Below are 21,154 nucleotides of genomic sequence, written 5' to 3'. Positions count from 1 at the left end.
TGTCACCCAGCCATACATTGTATGTTGTGCTGATCCAAAAAATGCCCTGACTTAATTGTCAAATCAGATAAATGGTATTTTTACTAAACAGCCTTGTAAATAGACTAAACACATTTGAATGAATGTAAAATTAAAATAAGTATCTTTAAGTGAAAAACAGCTTTTTTCTGTGTATAGCATCAGAGTGAAGTGTCTCCCCCTCTGTTTTCCTCTTCCCTCTGCTTTTCTCAGATTACATCATCATTGACGCTTCCCCTCCTCCACACTCACTCTCTCACTCTCTCTCTCTGTGCCAAGCTTTTAAACCCTCCTCCGCTGACCTGCCCACTGTCAGCGTGCATGTGTGTGTATGTGTGTGTCTTCCAAATCCCTTTTGCTGTATAACACTGGTTACTTGGAATACAACTCTTTCACATACATGCAAATACAGACACACACACACACACAGTACTACAGTGACGCATAAAGGATGTTGATGGCAAAGACATGCAAACAGACAGGGATGCACATTTTGTCTATATCTAAATATTCGAGCAATCTAATTTAATAATCTTGTTGGTGAAGGGCTTAAGAGTGGCTCAGACCATATCTTGTGTCACTCCACAGCTGTGATATGGTAGAATTAGCAGGCAACATTAAAACATCAGCTGTCTTTCATCAAAGTAGTCTTAATACATAGGGTCACTAATAGTCACTGACTATGTTTGATCCTTGATATTTAACAAATAGTTAAACATTAGTTAAGCCACCTAGCGGCCGGCGGACCTGTCACTCAAAGCAGCCATGTCCTTCATTATGCATAACTTTACGGCTTAATAAAATTTAAACGGGTGAGTTATAAAAAAATTCACCCCCCGTACAGTTGTCATGAAAGGGGAAATTAGTTATAGAGACCAAAACCATTTTTTGTACCAGGCTGTAAACATGTTTATTTCTGCCGTAAATTTGGGCATTTTAACATGGGGGTCTATGCGGAATGACTCGCTTTTGGAGCCAGCCTCAAGTGGCCATTCAAGGAACTGCAGTTTTTGACACTTCCGCATTGGCCTGATTTTACAGCCCCAGAGGTTGCCGCTTGGTTAAGCACAGAGCTGGAGACAGGATGTGGTTAGCCTAGCTTAGCATAAAGACAGTTGACAGCATAAGCTAGGCTAAACATGTCCTGTCTCCTGGAGTCTATTTCTTAAATTAAAATCTATCCACTCATTAGTCTCAGTCATTGAGCACAGGTTTTGGTTTTGGTCTGTGTATAGGCATTATAGTACCAAACCTCTCAACCTCACAGCAATGTGACGACAAGACCTCTGGGTGCTATGCACAGTCACTGCACCGGGCTGTTGTTGACATAAAATATTGTTTGAGCCTTACTGTTTGTATACTGATAAAACAAAAAAGAGATTCAACATGCTAACTAGTGAGTTTTGAACCTCAGAGCCTGTTTTACCTTGCTTCTAGTATTTAAGCTAAGCTAGGCTAACCACATCCTGACTCCACTCTGCACTTACAGGATAGGTGTGATGATATTCTAGTTTTTTCTTACCATCAACAAACTCCATGTGCAGAGCCAAACCAACAATGAACTCATTTACTAAAAAGTATTGTATCAAAGCCTAATATATCTTATTCCTCTGTGCCATAGAGCTCCATTGTTGCTCAAAAACTATAAAAAACAAATTAGTGAGCCACACTGTTACACTGGGTGACATGTTCCTTCATTACCATAAAGACTCAATCCCACACACACCGTCCTGCTGCCAGAAATACTCACTAGAGCATTGAATGTGGATTCATCCGCCAATGGAAATAGTCCTAAACAAATGCACTATTTCCCCCTGTTTGAGTAACATTTGTTAAAAACTACAGTGACCAGCTGTTTCAGGAAATTACTGAGCCTTTTAAAAAATAAAACCACGGGCCTTGGAGTTGAGAGCCACGGAAAGGGTAGGAAAGTCAAAGTGTTGGATGATGGACTGACACATTGTTGGTTTTTGTGGGACTTGCTGACAATAAGAAAAACAGAATAATGTGAGCTTTATCTTTTAACACATGAAAATAATTTGAGATTTATTATTTTAATCTCTTGCAACCTGCATTTTCTGAACCTGCATTTCTGCTTAAATAGTGCCTCAATTCACATTAACTTTTCATTGAAACATCAAATGTCTTTTTATACTCTTTTCCCACATTGAGCCTGATGTATGTGGTATCCTTGGAAACCTGTGATTTTCACTGGGCGTTAAAATGAAAATCTATGGACTCAGTGGATGGGATTAAAAACGTTAACAGCGTTTTTCACTTTGGCAATATTTTAACCGCTCACTCTAAACCTCTCTCTCTGTCCTTTGTTTCAGAGTAGGATTAATCCTTGTTGTGGTGTCTTCTCCTGATCCCACTTGTCTACCTTTGGATTACAAACAGGCCTCTCTCTCTCTCTCTTTTCCTGTCTGTCTGTCTCTCTTTCTGTCTGTCTCTCTCTTTTGCCTCCTCTCCTGCTCTGTGTTTCAGGAAGGTCATATTTAATGTTTCCACTGACTGCTACTGTTGAATAAGCTGTTGTGTAAGATAGTATGTATTCATCTCAGCTACTGTGCTTCTGTGCTGCTTTTGAGTGCAGTCCTGATGAGAACTGACCATGCAATCTAATGGACTTTTGTGCATGTCTGTGCACATTTATTAAAAAAAAAAAAAAATCAGGTTGTTTTTATGCTTGCGCACACATTTGTGTATGAGTGTGTGTGTGTGACTGTGTAGACTATAGAAGACATGCTAATTTATGTCAGTCTATTTCTGTGTGTGTGGGAGGAGGGCAGATGCAGCCTGAGAGAGTGTTTTTCTCAAGCAAGGAAAGCCATTCTGTCGCTAAGGCTAACACACGCACAGAGCACACACGCTGCACACAGACAAATATATTTAAAATACAAAAACATACAGTGTAACCCAATACAGTCCATGCTTTGTGTTTTAAAATTTCATACACCTTTTCTAATTTTCCTCTCACTCTATATGTTATTTTACAGAAGATGGATGGAGAGTCCTTTAATTCACAGGCTGAATGTTTTTTCAGGGTATTTCTAAAGCACAGTTTTCTGATCTGCTCTCTTTTGCCATGTTTCTCTAACTTTGACATGTTAAGCCATTCCCCTCTTACAATGTTAATCTGTTGTTGATACAATGTCATCACTGCTAACACAGCTACTTAATAGTGAAGGACTTCCAACAACACTCTGCTTAATGTCACTGATCAAATTTTTCCAGCTGAGTCCAGCTGTGTAAGGGGGCAGTACAGTAGAAATAACATTTAAATCATAAATAACATTACAACATAGACAGTACGATGCGGCCAATGAGGCGAGTCTACTCAATGTTAAGAAGCCTACCACATAACCACAATACCAACAGCGGACCTCTGTTGCATGTCATTCCCTGTCTCTCTCTCTCCTCTATTCCTGTCATCTCTAAAAACTGTCACTGGTCAAGAAAGGTATAAAATGCCCTAAAATATATTAAAGTAGTGTTATAAATAGTTTTTATTTAGAAGTTAATGTTTTTTTTAGAATAGAAATGATCTCTTATGAAAGAATTACTGGGCAAACCCAAAAAATCTGAAAATGATCTGCCAATCTTTTGCTATACTGCCTCCAGCAATCACTCTGTCCCTGAAAACTCTTTTGTATAAATTTCAATTTAGGAATCACAAAATATTGTATAAAATACATAATCTAATCTAATCCATAGTCCAAAATCTGCCATCAGAACTCTTGAGTTGGTAGTCTGCGCCTGACTTTTCTATATATCATTCAACTCATTCTTTTTCACTTGAATAAATTGTTTTTAAATGCAATGAGAAACTAAATATTTTGAATTTATTTCAGAGGACTTGTTGTTCAATACAGTCTTTCTCTTAGTCAGCCTCTGGTGGTCATTAGAGGAAATACAGCTCTACATTCCTTTCACCAATCATCTCTGATGGTTACCCCTTCAGTTAAAGTGACTAGACTACACACTTAAACACACACATGCTACGAACCTGAAATGGCTCACAGCTACTGCTGTTGATTGTCTATCAGTCCTTTCTTCCCCCTTTCTTTTCCATTGATTCTCTGGGTCTCTCTATCATTTTCTCTCTCTCCATAGAAGGCTGGAATGCAAACTACTGCTGACAGACACCAGACCTCTTCATGTAGGGAACAATTTGCGTGTATGTGTGTGTGTGTGTGTCTGTGTGTGTCAGCCAGTATAAATATCACTAAGGCATGATTCCATTTAATGATAGCCGTAGTAGATATTTCAGCTACCTTCCAGTTCCTTGTGTGTGCATGTGGGTGTGGGCAGGAGGGATTGTATGTGCCAGACGCTATAAACGTCATTAAGACATTACACCAGTTTTCAACAAACCTTACATGGCTCTGTGTGTGTGTGTGTGTGAGAGTGTGTGTGTGTCTCTAATGGTATTCCCTCAGCCCACACGTCTAGATAATTAAGCAGAACCACAGTGACTGATGAGTTCCCGAGGCAGCTTATGACAACTGCAATGTTCCCCAATTGGAGCTTTAGTAATTTAGTTATTTCAGCTTCATCAGTAAAAATACACTGTGCTTGTGTGGCATAGTAGCCAGAAGCCCGCCCATCCCTGCTCTTCACCACTATCGTCCAGCTGCAGCCTGGAAGAAGAACCACTGCAACAGACAGTCCGTTCCAATTGTCCCCCTGGGAGAGACCATCCGCTCTGGCCATTTCCAGGCACACTGAGTCAGAGCCCTCATAAATGATGAAACGAAGGAAGCTCTCATTCATCGTGACGTATGTTGATTTACACGTACAGCTTTATGCAGGTTCAACCTACTTTATGACTGTATAAGGCATTATGACCCAGGCTAGCCTTTCCTGGAGTGCACCCTTTGCATCTACTTTATGACAAAGGGTGCACTCCACAACTTGAGCAGCACACTGCCAGTTTGTGCCAGTCGGGCATACTTTCCACTCCCTTTCAGTTTGGCACACAAAATGACTGCTTATCAATCAATTGAATGACAGGAATGAATATACATGCATTAGACATTGAATATAATGTCAGGAAGCAAATGGACAAGGTGTTGGACTGTGACTGTGCCAACACTTAAAGCTCAAAAGATTAAATTAAAGGCTACACTAATGCTTGAGTTGCATATAGACAGTTTAACATGTATATAATTCTGCCCTTCCTTATAGTTCCTCTTTCTAGTTAAACTGTACAACTCATACAACCATAGAATCTACATTACCAACTGCTGTTTGATTATCAGCTTATAGGGATTCTCTGTCACACATACCACCTCGTCTGCTCCGTTTAAAGGTACACTATGGAGTTTTTGTCCATTAGTAGCGCTACAGTGCAATATTTTTATATGTATCTTGAGGATGCAAATACTTGTTCGCTTGAGCAGGTGACGTAATACTTAACATCTCAATGTAGCAATGTACAAGAAGGGAAAAGACTGCTCACAAACAAACATGGATGTAAACAATACAGGATGTAAAATATTCAAAAAAATCATCTCTGCAGATGTTTTATTAGGAGGGGAATGCATTCAAGATATTTATTAAACGCACACTGCTTTTTTTTAAGAAATTCAGAATGTAAACATACATTTTTTTGTTTATAAGGAAATTCCCCCTTTCCGCAGCATGAACTAGCTTTTCCTGCAGGCCAGGAGATATGGTGCGCTTGCACCTTGGTGGATTGCTATGATGATGGGGCATTTGCCAAGTGGTAAGAAGGAACGCTTCTCTGCAGAGGAAACAGATCTGCTCATGCATGAAGTGAAAGCGCACGATCCATAACGAGCACACTGGCCCCTGCTGTTCCTGGACCCTCCTGTGGTCCAGATCCTGTTCATTAATTTGTTGCAAATTTCTTTTCATTTGTTTTTTGAAAAGGTTTATATTTAATAGATTAAAGAAGACAAATTAGTTGCCTGATGTTGCTTCCGTTAACAGTCAGTTACATTTGGGAAACATGAAATCATGCCTGACCTGCTTTTAATATAATGGCAGCTTTGTTTCTCTTTAAAATCGTTTTGTTCAGTCATGGAGTAACAGGTCAAATCAGCGGGGTTTTAATTACTGAAAGTATGGAAACCTGATCACTGTACTCTCAAAAATGTTAAAGAATATTTGTTAAATATTGTTCAAAGATTAAACCGTTAATTTTAATCATGTAAAAAAATCATCATACACAGTTGTCAGCTCTCCAAGGTTCTGATCCTGCTGCTGGCAGCAGATAGAGGCTGTCCAGAGTTCTTTACTTCTTTAGTTTAATCATTGTTTTCACCTCATTTATTTCCTCATGTGTTCCTCATGTCTTCATGTATTGATGTAGCAGGAAACTCGATCTGTGTCTGATCCGTTGTTGATATCTGTTTGCTGGGTCTTGACAGACACCCTCAACCTGAGGAGTCTGCTTAAATACCTACATGTTTTGCCACGATATGGTCAAATAATTATACAGTTTCATCATTACTGCGATTAGTTAATTCTGATAAATATCATCATGAATAACCATTATGACATGTATTTTTTTAAATATGTTAATGTAGCCTACATAATAATAATCTTTCACATTGTAATCCTTTTATTTGTAATCTTTTGCATGTTTGTGTGTCTGTGTGTGTGTGTAACAAGCAGAGTGTACATGTGTTGTGCACCCGCCTATGTCATAGACTGTCTATGTAGGCGCATATTACTATCTTCATAATGTGCTGTTAAAATAACAGTGAAACACTGCGCCATTGACTTCACATCAGGTTTTTGTTGGTCTATAGCGCAATCGCTTTCTGCGGCCTCAAGATAGCAATGCACCAACAATGCGTCTGACCACACCTCATTTTAAGACCAACAAGCCCATGGACGCTCAGATGGATTCAAGTCCATTTGCTGGACAGGAAAATGACAACTGCGTCGGTCTTAAAATAACAAAGACACTTGTGTACCACTTGGCGCCGCTTTGCTATAGTCAAACAAGTAAAAGGTTGCAGTAAGATTCATTTGGGCCTCTCAAAATAGGTAGTGCTGGAAAGTTTGTGATATAGTGACCACTTAAAGGTCATGTGACACAGCTGAAAAGCCTCTAATCTCTGGTTCCCGTTGTCCCCTCAAAGAACAGCACTGTCGAGGCAGTTAGTAATTCAAACTGCTGTGTCAAAATTGATCTCAATGCAAAAGCACCATGCAAATTTCCTCCACCTCCACGAGTGATTCTGATGTTGGTGTGACTGAGCCTTTAATCTGTGTTTAAGAATGGGATTCAGTAGTGAACATGTTGCCAGATCAACAACCATTTCACAGTCACCTTGTCTGCATATTCTACTCTATGTTGTGAACATACATTGGGTATGTCCAGAAATTCTAATAATTTCACACACTAGACTGTGTAAAGATGCGCAGAGACAGACTAAAAATAAACTTTGCATACACACATATAGAAATACATTGGCAGCACACATATGCATAATGAATGTCCTGTTTGATATCATGATATACAGAATACACAGAAAGAAGTTTAAGATGGGACTTTTCAATCACATCTTTTTTTAGACAAGAACAAATGTCCATAAAAAGCCGTCATATGGTTGCTTTTTTTCCAAAACACACATACTGCTTGTCTTCAAATGCGATGGGAGCGCCGCAGTGAGTAGGCGAACCTCTGGTGAAACAAGGAGAAAAAAAAGAGAGAGAGTGTGAGAGTGTTTATGTCTGTGTTCTCATAATGAATGGGACTGATGGCTGACTGTGATTGCCCTCTGGTAGCTGCACACTTACAGACACATTTTTGTCATTTAGCCAGTCACAGTGAGTGAACAGGTGAAATTGCTCTCCACATCTTAATGTTGTACACTTCATTACTGTCCCACATCATCAATTAACAATTTAATTCAAACTTTGCTCAACCCTAGCATCCACCCCTTATGGACAGACAAATACTGCATACATACTTGCCTTGTTCACATTGTTGACTGGTATCAGTTAGCAAATCATTTGCATTTCAAATTTCTACACTGAGTAAAATATACTAGGATATTTGACTTTTTTTTAAAGAAAATAACACATGTACTTTGAAAAGGCTCCAGATTGTTTTGGGCTGGTTGCAGCTGGTTGCTTCATGTGAGGAGTTTTCTAGTGTGCTAACATGAGCTAACATGAGAGGAAGTTGGTTAGAGAGAAAATACTGACTAACAGTCGGACTCCGGCTGTTCATCTCCACTAATGTGATTGTCAACATCGTAGTTGGCTGTAGCTGGTAATTTTCAACAAGGTTTTTTTTGCTATGTGTTGTGTTAATGTTAGCTTACTCCTGGTCTGCATTTAGTAGGCTAGTTTTGTAGGATTTGAAACTATTGTTGTCACCTGGCTCTACCCATATAGTTTTGTACTGCCCTTTTGCAGCCAGGCTAACAGATGAGCCAACTTTCATCACGTAGTGTTCTTACCAAAAACAAAATACAGTATTGGTCTTTTGTCCAAAGGACCTATACAACATTGGTCAAACAACATACAGCACTTAATGATAGAAGTTTATTATTGACCTTGGAAGCGCTTTGGGCAGGTTGGTTGGGGATGGTGGTAACGCCTGTCTCTGTTCAAATATCTGACAAAGACTCCCAGGTGTCAGATATGAATGGACTCCTTGACATGTCTGCAGCTATCAGTGTCCAGCAGTGTCTGTCCTGGTTGGGATGTCGGAATGGGATGGTCATGTGGGGCTGCAACTAATGATTATTTTCATTAGTTGAGTTTTCATTCTTATCAATTATTAATTGATTACTAGTTTGTCAGAAAAGTGTGAAAAACATTGATCACTGTTTCCCAAGGCCCGAGGTGACGTCCTCAAATATTTTGCTTTGTCCCAACCAACAGCCCACAACCATAAGATGTTCAGCTTACTGTCATAGAGGACTAAAGAAACCAGAAAATATTCACATTTGAGAAGCTGGAATCAGAGACTTTGGAAATTTTCTTCTTAAAAATGCCCCAAATGATCAATCGACTATCAAAATAGTTGGCAATTAATTAAGTAGTGGGCAGTTAATGGACTAATCGTTGCAGCTCTATTGTCATCATTGTCATCATCTACTCCTCTTACTGGAGTGCCCTCTGGACATGCTACTACTCCCTCTCTCTGTCCTCCTCTTTATTGAGGGTCTTCTTCATAGGAGGGTCCTCACCTCTGATCTTTAGTGTCGTAAGTGGTGAATTAAAAATGAGATATTGGTATTTGGGAGTGGGTTTCCTGCACACTGTGGCTTTTATGCTTCCCTCAGCCTTCCCATGAGTACAAATGTCTAGGACCCTGCCACACAGAGTAGAACATCTTATCAGTGAGGAGGATGAAAGAAAGGTGGAGGTTCAGCAGATCTGGGGAACTCCAGACCAACAGGTACAGAGGAGTGGGTGACTCTGTCCTGGTCAGACCAGGACAGAGACTTGACAGAGGTTGGGGTGGATGAGTGTACATACAAAATGCCTGGCTTCAACTGGAGACCACGGATCACTTCCTATGTCCAACCATGCTTGACACAGAGTATTACTTAAAATGATGTTAACAGAAACCCTTCAGACAGTCAAGTCTGAGAGGTTGCTGTAGTGTACCACACATTTGTGTAGCTTCTGATGAGATTTGAACACACATACAGTATGTATGAGTGGACAGACATTAGGCAGACAAACAAATGTATGCTGATTAGATCTCAGTAACACCAGGATTAGCTGATGTGACATGAGAGCAGACAGATTTTTAATTGATTGTAACACTCAGACATGTTGTAGTGTTACTGTCTGACTGACTGATAAGAAGCTTATCATGGGCACATGATAGCTTGGGACACACTGTGCCACAGACCAGGCTTGTGTGTTTGTGTGTGTGTGTATGTATGTGTGTGAGAAAGTGAGTGTGCATTGCTAGTTTGAGTTGTAATACCACTGTGTGCTTGTCTCTCTCAATCTAATTCCTGATTAAAATGCATGCATTGCAGTAAATGGGAACTGATATCTGTCTAATATAGTCTGAATAGGATTGCTTTTCTGTTTATTTGATGTTATCTGAAATGTCATCATGTTCATAGAAAATGTGAAATCGTTTAAACGAAGGCTGCAAAAACAAACCATAGTAAAACAGAAACGTAACACTGACCAATGCAGGAACAAAAGTTAAAATCCCATTTTATGATGGACGCCCAATAAAAAATGTATCATTTTAAGCTCTCTCTCTCTATATATATACATATATATTTACCATAACCACGATCTTTCACTATTAACCATGCTGTAGTTCCCATATATAGATACTGTAGAAAGAAAGAATTTAAAAAATATTGAACTGAATGTTACAGGTTTTGTCGATCGTAATCCAGGGTTTTGCAAAATCATCCAATTTCTACATTCTTGTCTGGTGTTAGGACCACAGATACATATTGGTGTTCCCTAAAAGGTATTGCAGTTAAACCATAATAGCAATTTAGAGTTTCCTCAAGCAGCACAAAAGGTGATAGCCTAGCATTGATAGTATACTACGAATAGATAGCACTGAATTAGCTTCAAAAAAGTCCATAACATAAAATGACAATATCACAGCCAAATATTTTCAGTGGAAGTCAATAAACTGCTAGAAAAACACATAGATGACACTATTACAGATATATGATGTGTATATGTGTGTATGTGCATAAACATTTGTTTTATTATTTACTGTAGTTTGGTCATTAATTTGGTAAATTTTATATTGTGAGAAGTGTAGGTGTAATAAACTACGGCTACAGCTGTACACCCCCCACTTCACCCCCCTGCCCCCAGCCAAAATTGAGACATCTGTTTCCCCTCTAACTCCTTCTTTTGGCTTGTGTTGGTTGGTTTATGGAGTCGAGACATGTTGAAATGATAAAACTTTGTCAATTTGCACACCATCTTCAGTATTTTCACAATACATACACATTATTAATAAAATACATACATTGACATACAGTATGAATGACAATGATCAAATGATGTGTTTATCGTATATATGTATGTATTTTGACTCCTCTTCAGAGTGATAAGATGTAGTGTCACAGCTCACATGGCTAAACTGTTTGGCTGGTTGTGGAAATGTGTGTTTGTGACAGTTCTCTAGGAGGATGTGATTGCTCTCCAGCGTTTTGGTGACTCTAGGTCGATGAGTGTGTTGATTTGTAACTATGTCTGTATCTATGTGTTTAGGATGATGAGGTGGTCCTACAGTGCTCCGCCACAATCCAAAAGGAGCAACAGAAACTCTGCCTGGCTGCTGAAGGCTTTGGAAACAGACTGTGCTTCCTTGAATCCATCTCCAACTCCAAGGTACTGATACATGCTTTTATACTACTTTATTCCTTACAAATAACACAAAACCAGACAGGGGACAAATTAAAGGAAAAACACAAATAAATGGGTGGAGAAACATAAATGATTCAAATGCTTCCATAAAAGTAAGTCACCGAATGTGAAGGCTATAGCATATGATTCAGATCACACTCATCAAAGCAGTCACCAGATCTCAACCCAACTATACACCTTATAGCCAAAGATGTTTGGGTTTTGTTCTAAACAGACAGCAAAGCGACATGCATAGAAATGTAATCATCATCATACCCCCAGCATGGCTGCCAGAGGGAAGCAGCTGATATCCCTCTATTTTACATCAGTTCAACCTATGTGGCAGGATGGGAGTGGAACTAGAACTCGATGCATGACAAATTAAAGGAAAAATCAACATAAAATAATAAGTCTGCGGGAGGGATGAACAGCATTCTTCCAAAGATATTCCCTCATTTGGTGTTTTGATGATGATGGAGAACGCTGTTCATGCTTTATGGAATTTGTCCCAATTTGTCACAAGGGTATACATCCCCTCATTGTTCCCTGCTCAATACTTTAAAGCAGGGAGATGTTAGACCCTCACAACAACAGGGCAACTGTGAATCCTCCATTCTGAATGAAAATAGAAGAAAAGAAAATATTGCTACCCTTTTTTTTTTGTAACACAGACTTTGGAGGCAACAACTGCAGTAAAGAGCTTTCTGTAACTCTGAATAAGGTTTTTACACTTCTCCACTGGTAGTTCGGCCCACTCTTCTTGAGCAAGCTGCTCCAGTTCTCTCAGGTTTGATGGGTCCCGTCTCCCAACTGCAAGTTTCAGCTGTTCACAGATGTTCAATGGGATTCAGATCAGGACTCACAGCAGGCTACTTCAGAACGGTCCAACATTTTCTTCTCATCCACTCTTGGATGCTTTTTGATTTATGTTTGGGGTCATTATTCTGCTGGTACACCCATGACCTGCGACCAAGACACAGCTTTCTGACACTGGGCTGTATGTTTTTCTCCAAAACACCTTGATCGTCTTCTGATTTAATTGTGCCTCGCACAGATTCAAGGCACTCAGTGCCTGAGGCAGCAAAGCAACCCCAATACATCACTGAGCCTCTTCCATGTTTCATGGTAGGCATGGTGTTCTTTTCTTTGAAGGCTTCATTTTTTCTTCTGTAAACATAGGGTTGGTGTGATTTACCAAAAAGCTCTAATTTTGTTTCATCTGTCTAAAGCACATTCTCTTAGATGGACTGTGGCTTGTCAACATGCATTTTGGCAAAGTCCAGTCTGGCTTTTTTGTGTCTCCCTCTTAGAAGTGGGGTCTTCATGGGTCTTCTACCACAGAGCCCATTTTCAATCAGACAGCGATGGATGTTGCAACTTGAAACTATTGTACCTTGAACCTGAAGATCAGCTTGGATCTGTATAGAAGTTTTCTTTGGTTCTTTCTCAACCATTCGAGCAATCCTTCTGTTCAATCTCAGGCCAATTTTCTTCTTGCGACCGTGTCCAGAGATGTTTGCTACAGTTCCATGGGCCTTATACTTCTTAATAATATTGGCAACAGTGGTCACAGGAATATAAAGCTCTATGGAGATGATCTTGTAACCTTTTCGTTGACCACCCTCGGCTATTACCTTTTTTCTAATGTCTTCAGACCACTCTGTTTTCCCTCTGTTTTCCATGTTCAATGTGATGCACACAGTGACACAAAACAGCAGAGTGAGACAATTTATCCTTTTAAACTGGCTACATGAGTGATTTATAAAATTGAAAACACCTGTGATACTAATTAAAACACAATAGTCTGCTTAAAGTATCACTACGAATCAATTATTTCTCACAACTTCTAAAGTGTACCAATAATTTTATCCAGGCTATTTTAGAATGAGTTTAGAGTAAGCATGAATTCAATTATTTTCACACTGTTCAGGGTGAATGGTTCATTATTTTAATAAAATGCAAGGGTATCAATAATTTCGGCCATGTCTGTAAATGACACATTTGATACTGTATTTAACTTCAAACAATAAGCACATTGCAGTTCCCTTGAATGCTACCAAAAGGCTTATCATCTGAGATGTACTGTAGCTTAGTAATAATACTTGTTACATTCAATTAAACGTGGCAAAACAAAAGTTTCAGCAACAAATCAGCTGTTTTGATCCTTTTATTACATAAACATAGTAAAGCAAGCCACCATCTGTTTGAAATGAAAGGTACATCCAGCTCACAGGTTATGTAAAGTCAGAAATCTGAATAGTTAAATGGGTGAGATGTCCAGTATTTTTAGCATTTACCTCTTGTACATGTTCAACAAGATCTGAGGTGGGTTTGACAGAGTGGGAGGTTTGATTGTATCTGAAGCAATATGTTTCACAGCATACTCTGTAGCTTTCAAGATCAAGAATGATTCTTTTAAAATGTTGTTTTTTTTTCATCCAGCAGTAATCAATTCTATTCACGTCAAAACACTTAAGCTGTTCCAACACCACAAAGGCACATTACATTACGTCAAAAAGTGCAAAAGTGCATTTATTAATGTATACACAAGGTACACTGACCATTTCTTGCATTGCTGTTGTTTTCAAGGGTAATGGCCTCTGGAATAAAAGCAAACTTCCTTCTATTTGCTTTACATACAGACAATCAGCTTAAAGTAGTTATGGTGGATATGGGGTCATTGATAATATGCAAGGGTATCATTTCCACTGGGGATTCACTTTTCAAAATTCTATGTAAGTCCACCTCACTTTTACAGTTTCAGTTTGATTCATTTACTAAAATCTCCCTGAAGAGTGTCCTCTCACTGTACAACCACCAAAGTCCAGATGGGAGAAACTGACTTAAAATGAGTGTCCTTGCCCCCCCTCTCCTGAGCAGTATTGAGCAACATACACACTACTCTATCCTCTTCGGTTGGAGGAAGACTGGAGACACTACTCAGGACTGAAAAATGTCCTCCACCTCTTAAAATAATTGAATCTGCTGTTATTTAAAGATAACTCTCCTGAGAAGAACTAGAACTGATCATCAACCAAAGATAAAAGTAAAAGTCCTGCAGTGCTTTTCTTTGTGGTGAAGACGGAAAGAAAACATTATTTACTGAGTGTAAAGGTTCATTTTTAACATTTGAAATGCAGTTTGAAATTTTGTTACATCGAACGGAGCAGGTGGACCCAAATGCAGTAGACAGCAGGCAACAGAGCTGAAGAATTAATATTTATTTACCAACTGGGGAACAGGACTCAAGAGTACAGACAGGCAAAGCAAAAGAGAACAGATGATCCAACAAAGACTGAACTCAACAACAGGACTTTAATACAAACTGAAATAATGAGGGAATAGGGAACAGGTGACTAGACAGGAGAACAGGCAAGGAGCTGATTGGCTGGAGGGGAACAATGAGAGCAGGGCAGGGCTGACGAGGCTGATGCAGGGCAGGTGTGGAGGGAAAAGCAAGAGAGCAGTAAAGGAGGCTTTGACCTAAAAGAATAACAGAATAAAGTTGACAGGACAGTGACAGGATCATGACAGTACCACCCCTGCCCCCCCCTCTCAAGGGGCAGATTCCAGACAAGTCTCCAGGCTGATCAGGAAGGAGAAAGGGAGAGAGTAAACTGAGCACGGCAGGTGGAGGGGGTCCGGAGGCGGGATTGCTCGAGAGCTTGACCAGACGGCAGGACAGATGGGCGGAGCCGCTCTGGAGGGCGACCAGACGGCAGGACAGATAAGCGAGACCACTTGGGAGGTTGAACAGACAGGAATGACAGGACAGTGACAAATGGATAATGTAGATTTTTTTTGTCAAACATTTTTTTTACATAACATCAACAAGATTATTTAATCACAAGTTTGTGATATTGAACTTAACTGGACAGCTTGCTAATTGCCATAGCTAATGTCACATGTTTTCCGTGTAACCTTTTGTCAATATATATTTCCTCTGGATCATATTGTGTGTTTTACTGCCTAGAGGGGCCTCCCAGGGTCAAAAATACTAACACTGTTATGTCATTTGCTTGGTGATCTAAGACGATCTAACCCTTCAGGGCAACCAGTCTGACATATTGTGTTTAAATCATACAGTATCAGAGGCTCCAAAAGAGAAGGCAGACAGAGATAAAAGATAAAATGTAAAAGTTCGCACTGCAGGTTTTAATGTTGGAAACCAAACATGAAACTTAAAACATACATTTCTAACATGCAATAGATAAATACAGCTACAGTGTATTTCTCCTTTATTACACCACTGCTAAGTAGCTCCCAGAGGTCAGAAATGGAAGACTGCATTCAACAGCTCCTGGTGGAAAAGTACACCACCGTATGGATGACAGCAATTGACTTTCCTGTATAATAGTGTTCATTCAACATGTAAAAGTTAAGTCAACATCAATAAATCATCTAAATTGTGTTGGTGTTGTTGCAGAATGTGCCTCCAGATCTGTCCATCTGCACTTTTGTGTTGGAGCAGTCGCTGTCGGTACGAGCCCTTCAGGAGATGTTGGCTAATACTGAGGAGAAGGCTGAGGGGGTGAGTATGCAAAGCCACACACACACACATACCAGGAAAGGGGAGACGAATGGATGTACAGTAGGCTGTTCTCACATCAGAGTTTTCTTCAAGTGAGGCTAGCAGGTTGAAACACCAACCTGCTGAGCCACACAAAGGAGAGGTTGTGAGACACAGACAGGCAGAAATAACAAGAGCATGCTTACTGAAGTATTGAACCTTGGTCTGAATTATCAACACTATTCCTTATGCCATATAGCTGTAGTCCTAAGTACTCCAAGAAACAGGCTGGGGATCAGTTTCCAGAAATCACTCACTTATAAACAGTTAAGAAGTTTGCTCATCTCTGAGCAACTGCTGTAATTTCCACTTACTGAGCTGCTGCCTACAGCTACAGTAGTACTGCAACTGTGTTTTCTTTGACTGTATTCAGGGCTAGAAACAATTTGTGTGACCAATGCTGAAAATTTGGAGTTGAAACATTTGAGTTTCAGTGTTTTAATATATTGAGTTTTTGAGCTTTTGAAATGTCTTTGTAAGGCAGCAATAGCAGAACTTGAACATGTTAAAGTAAGCTGTGAAGTTGTATCTGAAGTTGACGCACTGAAAGAAGTTGAAGTGGCAGTTAACACACAGAAGCTTAAATGGTGGTTCAAATGGAAATCTGGAAAGTGTTGAAGTGTCAGTTTTACTGTAAGAGCTGAATGAAGATGAGGTGGCAGTTGGAGGATAGGCACTAAAAAGAGTTGTCTCCCGTCACTTTGACAGGCATTGTCCAAAAACTGTCCTGTTGCTTAGATTTTGTTGTTAAACTTCTATGGATGAATTGATTATATGCAGTATATGAAAAGAGGAAATAGTTGGAGTGGAAAGAACAGATGTTTTAAAATGTTTTTTTTTTTTTTTAAGACAGGATATTGACAGAGCGCAAAAAAATAATAGTTAATGCCATTTAGTATAAGACCTGTGATTTTACTGTACAAAGTGGTGAATATCTTAATAATAAAAAATAATAATTTACTAAAAACAACACAGACTCACCACTAGAAAACAAAACAGAGCTAAAATCTAAGGTTTGTTTTCTGAGTTACTTATTTCATGACTCTAAATGACTTGTACTACAGAGCCGCAGAGCAGAGATCAAATAACCAATCAGCTTTGCTTCTCTACTTTGTGTAATTCCATCCACTCCTCACCCATCACTGGAGTTTTTGACCACTAATAGTGCTATAGAACAATCTTTTTATGAGTGGGTCCCCGATTCGTTTTTTGTACGTGCACTTGCAGGAGGATGCAGGAGGAGGACGCAATACGATATTTCTTGCCAGTGGTTTCACACCGTTCCACTGACCTACAGGTGGCTGTAATGCACCAAGAAGCAAAGCAATGCACCAGTAAAAGCTGTGAAGAAGAAGACTGAAAGCTAGTAAAGTAAAATGGGTGGAAACAATGCAGGATTCACACAACTTTGTTAGACCTCAAGGATACACAGAATGGGTTTTGGTGAGAAACACTGAATGTAAACTGAAACTTTGTTTGGTTACAATAAAACTCCACAGGCCACTTTTAAAATATTTTTTCTTATTGTTGTTGTAAGTAAGAAGCTGAGCATGGTAGTAATGAAGGTAATCATTAAGGGGGTACACAGAAGGACTGAAATGATAAATGTCAGCCACAGGGTTGTTGATTTCACATCTGCACACTTAAAATGAGAACTCAGACTTTCAATAAAATCATTTTTGTCTGAATTGTTCCAGTGAACAGTATAAATCATGTGCAATTTAAAAGCTACACAGCCGCAGTGCAGATATAATGTTGTTGTGGTGAGGGACGATCTAGCTTAATAGAGGTGGGAGTCATGTCAAAATTCATCATGACTTGCAGTTTTTTTTAATGAAGTAAGGGCAGGGTTATTAATTTCTTCTTTCTCACTGTCAGCAGGCATCAAGGCCAGAGCCATGATACACAGTGACACACTCACGCACATAAAACAGCACAAGCTGCTTATGCTGGCTTTAATTTATGGCTCTGTGCAGCAAGTTAACAATATACTATGTGTACCAACAGCATCATAAGCAAAATACATTTTTCACAGGTTGTGTAGTGGTGGAATCCAGGTGATAATGTTACTCTACTGTCTTTGCTAACACAAAGATAGCTGTGAGAAGATCAAAGTTTGCTAGAGAATCAAACAATCTACGCAGGCACAACAGGCTACGCAGCTACGTAACAGGTGGCATGCTGGCACAACCAAATGTAACCATTTACAAGGTATTAAAATCATTTAAATGACATTTGCTTTATGTCACTGAGAGTTTAACTACATTTAAACGTTGACAGAGATGGGATATCATGTGTCTATTGATTAAGATAGCGTTCTATTTGACACATCAGTGTGACAAAAAAAGCTTGTTCATGGTGAACTCTATAGATGAAGAAGTAGATGAAAGAAAGAAAGAAAGAGTCAGCTAAGTTAGCCATGTCTAACACATGCCTTATACCCCATTTACACTTGTTTTTTCAAGTGTCTTGTACCTGGATAAAATCCAGATGTGATTTAATCCACTATCATTTACTCATAGATACATAGATCATTCAGTGGTCAAAGTGATCAGGGATCAGGTAAATGCTGCAGAAGGTTACACTTTCTGTGTGACTGTATGTGGGGATGTTTAATTTCAGTTTAATCTCACTGTAATTAATCTGTCAATATCAGACGGTCAAGAGGTCCCCATGGCTACTTCCTGTGCTTAATGATGTAGTTACACAAGATTACGTATTCATCTCAGACAGACAGATGCATTTACATCTTTTTAATCTCCTCCTGAGGGCCTTTGGGCAATTGCATCTCAATCCATCCTCTTGGTTGCATCTTGCATGCAAGTGAAATAATGCTGATCAGATCGTTCGGCACTGCTGTCGGGCATAATGTTCACAGGTCACAGTGAAAATGAAAAGTGTAGAGGTGCACAATTGATTCAGTCAGTTAAGTCAGCATTAAGATTTTACTTCATTTCAGTGCCGACCCTTTGCAGCATCAATAAACCTGGGATGAATTTCTAAACTGAAGGAACTGAAGTGATAGCTTGTTAAACTTAACTTTACAGTGATGTCTTAACAGTACTGAAAACAAAAACGCCTTTCCCCTCTTTCCATAGAAGGTGTAGATAATACTGTTAAGCTGAATATCAGTGCAGAGAAAGTAGAGTAAAGAAATACTTCGCATTTTTGGGAAACCAGGACTCAGAAGAGAGGACTATTATCAATTCTGTGTACTTTCAGTACATGTAGGTCCAGGATGTGTTAAGCTTAATTTAGCATTCCCTCACTCTCAATGTAGTTAGCTTTTGGATTACTCAACATGTGCCCTGAGGAAAAAAAAGGTTTAACTTTCTAATAAACACATCTGCCAACCACAGAAAACTCAGATGACACCCAGTCTGTCAGAGGCTGATAAACTGAACAGAGCAGGCTGCTGCATTCTGAATACTCTTAAAGACTCAGAGGGATAAATGTTTAGCCTCTCATGAGCTTTTTTCAAGAATTAAATGGATTTAAACACAAAGAAGGAGTATCATATTGCTTACACACGTCCCTTCAAAAGTGTAAATTAATGTGAAGTAGTTTTATTTGATGGGCTGGATTATTTAGCATGAATGTACATAAAGTGGTGCCACTTGGGATAATTAAACATAAAAGATCAGCTGTTTTCCAGTAAGTGACTATAATTAAGCCTGAAAGGATAAGTCAGTTAATCATCAGTATATCCACAGAGGATTAATCAACAAATATTCAATTAATTGCTTCATTTTCTAAAGTCATGTAAAAATGCCTATCACTCTGTAGATCCAGCTTTTCAAATGTAAAGAATTCCAGCTTTTTTCTGTTGTATTTGTCTGGATTTGGAATGATGACCTGACAAAATATTCCATTTGAAGATGTTGCGTTCTGGTAAATTGTGACAGGACATTTTCCCTACTTTCTGATATTTAACTGATTACACAATTAATCAATTAATAATGAAAATAAGCATTAGTTGCAGCCTTAATACAATGAGACTTTAAAATAAAATGAAATGAAACCAGTTTAGCTATGTATGGTTAAAGGAATAGCGACATTTTGGGAAATGCTCTTATTTGCTTTCTCTCTAAAAATGAGACCAGAAGATCATTACCACTCTTATGTCTGGCTCATGACAAGACTAGTCACTGCACGTGTCTGTTGTTCCCCCTATAGTTAGTTAGATGGTGACTCCCCCTAAAAGCAAAAATGGTTGTTTTTTCATTACTGTTTATAAAATGTAAAAACAACCATGAAATGCATAATGTTCATTAGTGAGCTTTACAGACATTGATAGGCATATTTTTGAACATGCACTTGCAGAGCCAGAGCCAGAAGAGCTGTTTCCCTGTTGCAGAATTCCAGTCTTTATGCTAAGCTAGGCTAATTGCTTCCTAGCACTGGGTCCATAGCACAAATATGAGATTGTTATCTCTTCTCATCTAACTCTCAGCAAGAAAACAATATAGGGCATTTCCCAGATTGTTGAATCATTTCTTTAAACAGGTATTTATTTTGTAAATACATTGGAGATGATTTTGGTGCACCTTCAAATCCTATAAAATGGCCTCCTTACACATTAGCTATAAATACTGCAGCTGTACAGTCATGTGATATAATTCCTTACAACATATTTGAAACAATACAGGACAAATTGTCATCTGTCAAGTTGATTGTTAGCATGTCCCCTTGAAACCAATGAACAACAGCGCTATACCTAGCTAGCTCCAAGAAATTAAACGGTATGAAAGAAATGTGAGGCTTGTTTTAAAGCTGATTTACGTCTCATGGTGGGAAGTTCTACCAAAACACTTTGAACATATTCACTGAGCTGTCATAACCTCCTCATCCAACAGTCTTATCTATCTACCAGGATAGATGTATGTTTTTTTTATGTGTCATCTGTAAAATGACTACGGCAACTTACTTTTTCCTCCTCTCTCTCATTTCCACACAGCATGTAGATGTGGAAATATGGGTAGGTGTGCCTCCACTCGCTGTCTGTGTTTGTCATGGTTGTCACTGTCCGTAAATTCTTTATTACAGTCACTGTCATGAGCATCAACAATATGTATGAGCATTAGCAGGATTGCCATACACATTTGTGTCTTTGTTATCTATTGAGTGTCAACCTGTTGGAGGTGATGGAGATTTTTAGATATGTCCCTATGTGTGACCTCTGCATTGAAAGGTAACACTTTGTTTTGGCCTTTTCATGTAATT

General features: G+C 39.0%; 1 protein-coding gene across 10 annotated transcripts in view; it reads left to right on the top strand.

Annotated features, from left to right (window-relative positions):
• The window catches only part of ryr2a (ryanodine receptor 2a (cardiac)), a 189,612-nt gene that overhangs the window by 42,820 nt on the left and 125,638 nt on the right, over window positions 1-21,154 (top strand). For all 10 annotated transcript variants that reach the window (XM_067577426.1, XM_067577425.1, XM_067577418.1 and 7 more), the window contains exons 2-3: window positions 11,227-11,346; window positions 15,788-15,892. In XM_067577426.1, the coding sequence (XP_067433527.1) occupies window positions 11,227-11,346; window positions 15,788-15,892 (225 nt within the window). The remainder of the gene's footprint in view (window positions 1-11,226; window positions 11,347-15,787; window positions 15,893-21,154) is intronic.

This window comes from Thunnus thynnus, chromosome 20 (assembly GCF_963924715.1).
Source record: "Thunnus thynnus chromosome 20, fThuThy2.1, whole genome shotgun sequence".
Classification (NCBI taxonomy): Eukaryota; Metazoa; Chordata; class Actinopteri; order Scombriformes; family Scombridae; genus Thunnus; species Thunnus thynnus.
Note: the sequence above shows the minus strand (reverse complement) of the source record. Positions and strands in the feature narration are given on the sequence as shown.